At 31.8% G+C, this 8780-nt stretch overlaps 1 protein-coding gene across 1 annotated transcript in view; it reads left to right on the plus strand.

The window, feature by feature from the left end:
* Positions 1-8200: 8200 nt before the first annotated feature.
* Positions 8201-8780, plus strand: part of LOC132189454 (patellin-2-like) — an 853-nt gene continuing 273 nt past the window's right edge. The window contains exon 1 of the mRNA XM_059604191.1: positions 8201-8778. Within this exon, the coding sequence (XP_059460174.1) occupies positions 8410-8778 (369 nt within the window). The 5' untranslated portion in view covers positions 8201-8409. The remainder of the gene's footprint in view (positions 8779-8780) is intronic.

Genomic DNA, 8780 nt, shown 5'->3' on the forward strand with positions numbered 1-8780 from the left:
TTCTTATCCACTTTTTCTGTCCTTTTTTTTCTTGTCCCAATATCAGATATTATTTATTTATTTATTTAATAAGAAAAGTACCCAAATTAGATAATATTAGATTGACTCTCTAAATTAATGATGTGTCATCGATACGGTGATCGCAATATATAAACATGTCGCAAAATTATTGGATATGACGTGATATTCTGTGAGAAATGTAAACCTTAAAAGTATAACTGAACGGAAAATTACGTTTTTTTCTCTCAATTTTTATTTTTATTTTTTATAATTTGGCTCGTAGACTAAAATTTCTGGTTCCGTCCGTAAACAGGAAGTATGCTAATTTCTAGAAATATGGTGACATGCATGATGAAAATAGCCTTTTGAGAAGTCATGAATCTATGATGGTGACATGAATAAAAATAGCCAAGAGATCAATGACTGCAGCTGCACGTAACACAAAACAAAGAATTTTAAAAGGAAAATAAAAATAAAAAATAAAGAAAATAGTGACATTCATATTTCTAGACGCCATTCTTGACAGTAAACAAAGAAACATCATTATGGGAGATAAAGAAAAAATAAATAAAGAGATAAAGGTTAGATAGAGATAATCAACAAATTGAGAATACATCAATTCAATCAACTTGTATACAAAGTTGGGCACCACACGAAAACTATCTTGTCAAAAAACAATTCTGCAGGCCCATTGAATTCCAAAACCAAGATAAAAACCAGTAAAACAAGTGTGATCCCGAATCTTCCTTTTTTTATTTCTTTCTTTTTTCTTTTTTTTTAAGAAGATAAAAACTATTAAATAAAATATGAAAGATAAAGTTTTTTTTTTTTTTTTTTTTTTTAAATTGGGTTCGAATTAATTTCTTTTAACTCAGTCTATTAACTTTACATGTGTCCAAAATAAACGTGAGAATCACATGCTTTATAAAAAATAGATACAGAACCTTGAACCACCCATGACCCAACTCCATATATATAAACTTAGTATTGCTTTGAAAGTATCTCATAATGTCAATTTTCGTGCACATATTTTAGCCAAATGGACTGCTTTTCATCTTATTTTTGAAAGCATTCACACAAGATCTCATATTCTTTCTTTCATCCGCATCAGAAATGAGAAAGATCATCTCCTGTAGTCATTTTTCCTCATTCAATTAGAAAAAAGAAAAAAAAAAAAAAAAGTATTGCTTCTATATCAATATATAGTTCTTCAATGGGTTGTAAAGGCTTTTGGTGTCGATGAATCTGTTAGAGATGAATTGCTTTTCTTTTCCATATATTATGGGATATTTCACTTGGAGGCCTAGGAATTTATTAGCTCTGATTTTAAAGCTGATAATTTTTTGCTCAACTTGTGAACTTGACACGAATTTCATATGAAATTAGCGAGTAAGGATTAAAGAGTATAACTCATTTAATTAAATGGGCAAAGTTCTTAATTGACATATATAGTTTTATACTTATATCTTGACACTACCCGAACTTGACACACAACATTTAGGGCTGCCAATATTTTAACATGACCAATGAACATGACATAAGCTTAATACAAAATTATGAGGCTAAAATTGAGAGGTCTAACTTGTTTAATTAAATAAGTCGGGTTAGAATTAACATATATAGCCTTATACACATATCTCCACACAGCCTAAATCCAACACGCGAAAATGAATTGCCATCCCTAAACCCGATCATATTCGTTTATTTCTTTAATTAGGGTCAAGAGATAAGTACTTGGTAACTAGATAACTACTAACTTCTTTGTCTTTGAAAAGTCTACAGAAATTACATTAAAATTTCATATATAGAGCCGGTGACTTGGATATCATTTATGGTTGACGTGTGCTAATAAAACTTCTAGAGATAAGTACTTGGTATTTGGTAATTATCTACTAACTTCTTTGTCTTCGAAAGTCTACAGAAATTACATTAAAATTCCATATTGGCTTTGATTGTTAATGATTTTTAGAGGGTTGTCTGTTCTAATATGACAAATACAAATGTAATTTTGAATAATTTGTGTTTTGAATTGTTTATTAATATTTTTATTTAAAAATAAAAAAACGTTAACAAACGAAGTCAATGTAGCGTCACCTGCAATAGTTTGTCATTATCGCATGCATGGAAAATTCCTCTCATATTTAAGTGTTTGAAAATTTGGCCCCTTTACAAGTTTGATAGTCACAGAATATAAGCATCTAGATTAACTAATTAAGTTGAAGTACAACAACAATCTCTTTCATATTTCAGAAATTTGTGGTTTAAGTTTTTCTAAGTAATTTAAATCTACTCACTGATTTGGATTTGGGGAAATAGTCCTCTACACAAACAAGGGATGATGGCCTGCAATTAATAATAAGTGGGTAATGTAGAAATTAAGAAACTACCAAACAAGTTGACGGATTATAGGGGGATCCCAAATTTCATTGACAGTCTATTCTTAGATTCCATGCATCACAAGTTTATTAATTATCATAATTTTTGGTGTAAGGTCACTTTCATAGATGATTTCCTAGCCCCAAGGGGGAAAATGCCCTTCCATTTTTGACCGTTTGTAGATGAGGAGGGACATGTCTAGAAGATGAATAGGTTCTTATTTGGTCACAAGCTAAGAGTTTCGAGTATTGCCAAGTACTACAATTTTTACTACACATTAATTATTAAAATGTGAACTGTCACATGATGTTTGTTTTAAGGGTATTACAACTTTTATTATACACATGTCTCGGCCCCTAAGAGTTTTGAGAATTGTCGTGAAATTCACACGACATTGATTATTTTAGTAATATTACAACTTTTACTACACATGTCCTGACCCCTGAGAGTTTTGAGAATTGACGTGACAATGGACATGTATCGATTAGGGTTTGCTTGGGAATGACTCTTTTGGGTCAATGGAACTGTTTGTTGATTGTTAGAATAATCCTGGAGGTTGAGATTTCCTTTTCATAAAAATGTTTCAGTACTGCTTCTCAACTGGCTAATAACTGGAAATGAACCTTTGAATCCTTTTGTAGTTACAAGTGATTACAATGAATCCAACTGATAATTGCAACCCTCAAAAGGTTGCCTCTTATGAATGAACACTCTTCTAAGCATAATATTATAATTTTCTTCTTTTGTTTGCATTATATTATTAATTATAAGTACTATCTTATTCAATTTCATATTGTGTCTCTTTGGGTCCGCTTAATTTGTAGTTTTAAAACGTGCGATTTCATAATGCGAATTTTAAAAAAACGCAATTAAGCGTTAGATAAAATCCCGATTTTGCTTTTAAAATCGTGCATTTTTAAAAACGTACTTCCTTACTTATAATTTGAAAACACATATTTTTTACGTTTTTAAACTGCTATTTTTTACAAACACAATTCTAAATAGTACGCTTTCCGTGATTCTTTTAAATGTGTTGAAATATGTATAAACTTCTTAGTTGGCAACTAATTTTTTTTATAGTATGCCGTGTATTGGATTTTATTCTTATAGAAGCATAGGTATAAGGCTACTTATTTATTAATTAAACAAGACAAACTTTTTAATTCTAACATACTAATTTTGTGTTGAATTCCTGCGGAACTTGCAAAACATTGTTAGCCCTAATTTATACTTTTTATGTAAGAGATTGTTCTTAGTTTTGTTTCACAACATGTCCAATTCTTTTGTATGTACAAAATTCACAACCCTGTCTTTTGTGATCAGCAAGTGGTGCTGGAAAGTCATATGCCAACAAATTTTGGAATCGTTTCATTTTTATCTTCTTCCTCATTATAACCATTTATTTATTATCAATTTGTCCAACGATTCCCATTCACTCTTTATAGAAACTGGTGTATTTTTTAATAGAAACTGGTGTCTTATCAAGGTAAAAGATGTCTGAACAGAACTATCTATTCCATGATGATGACAATGATTTAATGGCCAATCCAAAATAATGAGACGAGATGATATTGATTGAATTTTGTGCAATAAGGAAAAGAGAGATTACATGGAATATTTCTCACTGTTAATTTTAATGGGGATGAAATAAAAATGCATCTAAAAATTCTATTAGAAGCGACGCACTTTGTAAACATGATGCGCTCAGTGGTTAGCACTTCCGGAGATTTTGTTGAATGTCCATCTTTGGAGAATCCGGTGCTACTGATGGGATGATAGGGACAAAAGTTCAATCATAGAAGAACTAAGGCTTGTTGATGGCTAGAGTGATGATGAGAGAGTCCCCTTCCAATATGAGAGACCGGCCGGCAGCCGCTTCAAGCTGCAAATTTAACTACTAAAAGGAGCATTTGAGCTTCTTTGGCATTTGCTTCCAAAGATGCAGCCTATTTATGACAACTGAGATCGATAATGTGTAATCTTTCCCTTTTTCCTGTAATTTGCATAAAAAGAAAAGGGAAAACTAAGATTAAGTAAAAGACTCTTTTGACAATAGTCTAAAGAGTTTTTTGGGTATAACTTTTCAGTCTTTGAAATCTTAGGAAATAAAAAAAAGGGTTGGACGGTGCATCTTCTGTGCTTTATAATTTAATTTTTAGTTAGTAAGTACTTTTCCATGTAATATATTTACTTCTCTATATAGTGATTAACTTATTTTTGTTAGAGTAATGCTAGAGATCATCTTTTTATCCTATTAAACCTGATGTGGCTTCAAAATCACCATTAAACTTTAGATGAATCATACTTGAATTTTGATCTAATAGTGATTCTAAAAGCTACATCAGCTTTAGAATAATAAAAAAAGGATAGAAAGATGGTTTCTAACATTACTCTTTTTGTTGACTTGAAGTAATCGAATTGCTTGTTAAAAATCTAATGGTATATATGTTGTCACATGGTGAATATATTGTCAGGTCATTTAAATGACATAGCACTGTTAGATGTAACAAAATAAAATATTGATTATACAAAAAAAAATAAAATAAAATAAAATATTGACCTAAAAATAAATCAGCTCTATTTCATTTGAAATTAAGAGGATTTAAATCTCAAAATTAAAGCACACTATTTTCAACATAAACCCACTTAAATTTAAAAATGTTTTGACCATTCATATGATCTTACAATGTTAACGTAATAGTTTTAACTAATTTTTATTAATTACTAATTCCATAATTGTTTAAAATTGCGACATTAATATTGTGAAATACTCAAGCCTTACTCATTTATTTATAAAAAGGACCAAAAAAAAAAAAAAGAAAAAAAAAAAGAAAAAGAAAGAAAGAAGCCAAAATCCGAATTATTTCATTGGTAAGTGCTTTTTTAAATCCAGCAATTGGTCCAGACAAAATGCCCCCAGCACGTTATGTCTGTTTTCCACAGTTGACCTATTATTATTGTTATTTTCTTATATAATGTTTTTTAATTTCTAATATTTTTAATTCAAATAGAAAGAAAAGGACAGCAAGGAAAAACCAGCCAACAGCTTTGGCTTGCTTTACAGGACAATGGACAAGGCGGGCGTGGACCCCATTACAACCTTAAAAGGACAAAAATAGCCTCAACCCCTGACACACATTCCGACAAAGCCTGTCTGCGACGGCCGGCTTTTTACGGCGGACGATATGGTCAAGGTTATATCATATCATACGGAGATTACGAAATCTTACAAATCAGGATCGTTTGTAAAAATCCTCTGGCAGGCTGTCATGGAGGAGCGAAGCTGGTGTCATGACACGTGTCCTAGTGGAGAGACGTGTTGGCGGTCCGGTGGCCCGTAATGGTCCAGCACGAAATACTATCTTGTGATTATTCCTATTGACAGCTATGTCAGAGGATTTTGTTTATGTGGGATTGAGGAATAAATCCACTGTTTGTGTTATTTATTTTCTGCCTGGTCTTCAGCCTTGTGGTTGTGCCGCCCATTGTTTCCAACGATGAACAACACAAGAAAAGATAAAAAAAAAAAAGAAAGATAAATAATTTTCTAAGAAAAGGACAGCTTATATGATCTTCTAGATTATGGATCCTAAATCTTCATTCTTCTTATTATCTAGATTCGTGTTCATATATTGGTGTAAGATTATGTAAGTTAATTATAATATAATTTATTTAATTAAACGAATCAAACTTTTTAATTCTTACTCACTAATTTTATATTGGGTTCATATTAAATTCGTAAGGTATATCAAAATCATCACTCCTAAATATGAGGCATGGGTATAAGACATGTAAATCAATTATAATACGACTTATTTTATTGAATATGTCAGATTCTTCAACCTTAATTCGCTAATAACGTGTCGGATTCACTGATCGTGTCAAAAAATTGTCAATCTCACTTCCTACCACTATTACATTTGCAAGATCAATCTGGATTGCATTTTCTCTTTGAAGATATTCAAGTAAAGGAGATTATAGAGCTCGCTTGTTTCGAGCAGGCAAATCTCACATGTTAAGCTGTCTGAAACAAGTGAGCAGTGCAACCCCCCTTTTTTCTTTTTTCTTTTTTTTTTATACTGCTTAAATTTTTATAAAATTCAAGCAACTTAATAATAAAGGCTAATTGTCCATTTAATTAACGAGTCAAAGTTAAACAAAATTGAGCTTCATTCTAATTAGGCTTTTAAATCATGTTTTAAAGCTCTAAACAAGCTCAATTCAAACCACAAAACTAACGCAATCAAGTTTGAACAAGAAGACAACTGCAACCTTATTATTACTCTAATTATATTTACTAAAAATAAAAGCAATTAAGAGATGTTACAAATAAGGAGCTCTCATTAATTCATGCGAGAAATTTCGATTCTCCGCTAATTATGTTAAAATAAGGAAAAATAATTAATTAAGATGCTCGTGGATATTGGGATTTCTCTCCAATTTATTTTTGTTCAGAATGTGAATTTCCTTATATTTCCCTCACCTAGGAAATTTTCTTTCTCTAAATAGACAAAAATGCCTTTAATCAAACTGCATAATCATGTAATAATCTTTTCAAAACAAAACATGGCATCAATTTAATATTTACCCAAATCAACCCACACTCCTTGTTTTCCATGCATAAGCAGCTAGCTGGCTTAACCAAGAACATTGGTACTGTTTATATTTTTAGGAATAAAAAATCAAACAAAATATAATTTATATTTTCAAACAAAATAAAAAATCCAAATTTTCAAGCTAAATATTATTGAAAATGTGAATACCCAAAAAAAAAAAAAAAAAAATTCCTGAATCAAATGACGTGTTAATATTTTAATGGGTTTCTTCTTATTTCCTTTCTGAGTGATATTTTTCTCATTTCTCAAACACAAAAAGACCAAAAAAAAGAAGAGATCATAATAACTCATTTAGGAGGAAACAAATCTGGCTTTTCCATCTATAATAAAATTCCAAAGCTATATTTTTAAGCTATCATTAAGACGTACAAGGAATTACAACTATTACCAATATATAGGACACTCTAATATATGAATAAATGGCTAAAATAACTAATTAAAATAAATTTATTTTTCAGCAAAAGTTCTTTATACAGAATATATTGATAAAAAAAAAAAAAAAAGACAATGGCATATTAGTTTTATTATTATTTGAGGGAAATAGCTTTTGGCTTATTTTTGCACATTTATTCAAATTTAATCAGGAGAACAAACAATATGTTTGTTAATGTATTTACATGGAGAATTTTTGTTTGAAAAAGTCTTACGTAAAAAAAATATTTGGTGTTTTGATTTGTTTGTTTGTCGTACAAGTGAAAGGACAAAAATTTCTTATAAACTAGTTTTTTATAGACACATGCCACTATTTTAAATGGGTTGAAGAATATTTCCTTCAAACTAGTTTAGAAGAAATTTATGTCCCAACTGAAATAACGTAACTCTTGAATATGTTATTTAGTAAGCGCGAGCTGATACAATTGTTTGTTATACTAAATAACATTAACATTTATTAATGTTTTTGATTTGAAAACATAAAACAAAATATAAAAAACAACTGGTTAATAAACATGGCCTTAAAAAGTATCCCCCAATTATGCCGAGATTTTGCAAATTAATAGATTTTGATGAAAGCAAACATGAAACTTTCCAATTACAGTTGAGAAAAATAAAGCAATGATTGATATCAGTTTACACAAATTAATTTGTTTACCAAAATTGGACAGAAGTTTGTATAGGGAAGGGTGGAAGGGGTCCCACAAACATACAAAGTGGTGTAGTAGCTGGCAGAAGTAGTCTGACAGACTGGTTCTTCCCATATGTATCAACAACCAAAGCCTCTCCATTTCTCCAATCTCTCTCTCACAGACCCCCTTGTTTTAAGCCCTTCCACTGTCCCCCAACAACCTCTGTTCTTTTTATATACACACTCATAAACATAAGCAGAGGCACAAGCACGCAGTTTGTCTGTTTGTTTGTCTCTTTTTTCTCTCTCGAGCAATAACACAAACACAGAGAGAGTCTTCCTTGTTATTTGTTCATGGCCGAGGAACAGTACCAAAAGCCAGCGACGGAGGAGGTCGTGGTGGAGACATCAACCACGGAGAAAGAGCCGCCGGTTCCGGAACCGGAGCCGGAGGCGGGGAAGCCGGGTCCGGTTCAGGAAGTGGTAGAGGAGCCGGAGAAGCCCAAGGCCGAGGAGGTGAAGATTACCGAATCGGTGTCTTTCAAGGAAGAGAGTTACGTGGTTGGGGAGCTCCCGGAGGCGCAAAGGAAGGCGCTTGAGGAGCTGAGGCAACTCGTCCAAGAGGCCCTCAACAAGCACGAATTCACGGCTCCTCCTCCGCCGCCCAAGGAAGAAGAGAAGAAGGAGGAGAAGAAGCAGGAGGAAGAAGAAAAGGCTCCTCCTGC

Source organism: Corylus avellana, chromosome ca8 (assembly GCF_901000735.1).
Source record: "Corylus avellana chromosome ca8, CavTom2PMs-1.0".
Taxonomy (NCBI): domain Eukaryota; kingdom Viridiplantae; phylum Streptophyta; class Magnoliopsida; order Fagales; family Betulaceae; genus Corylus; species Corylus avellana.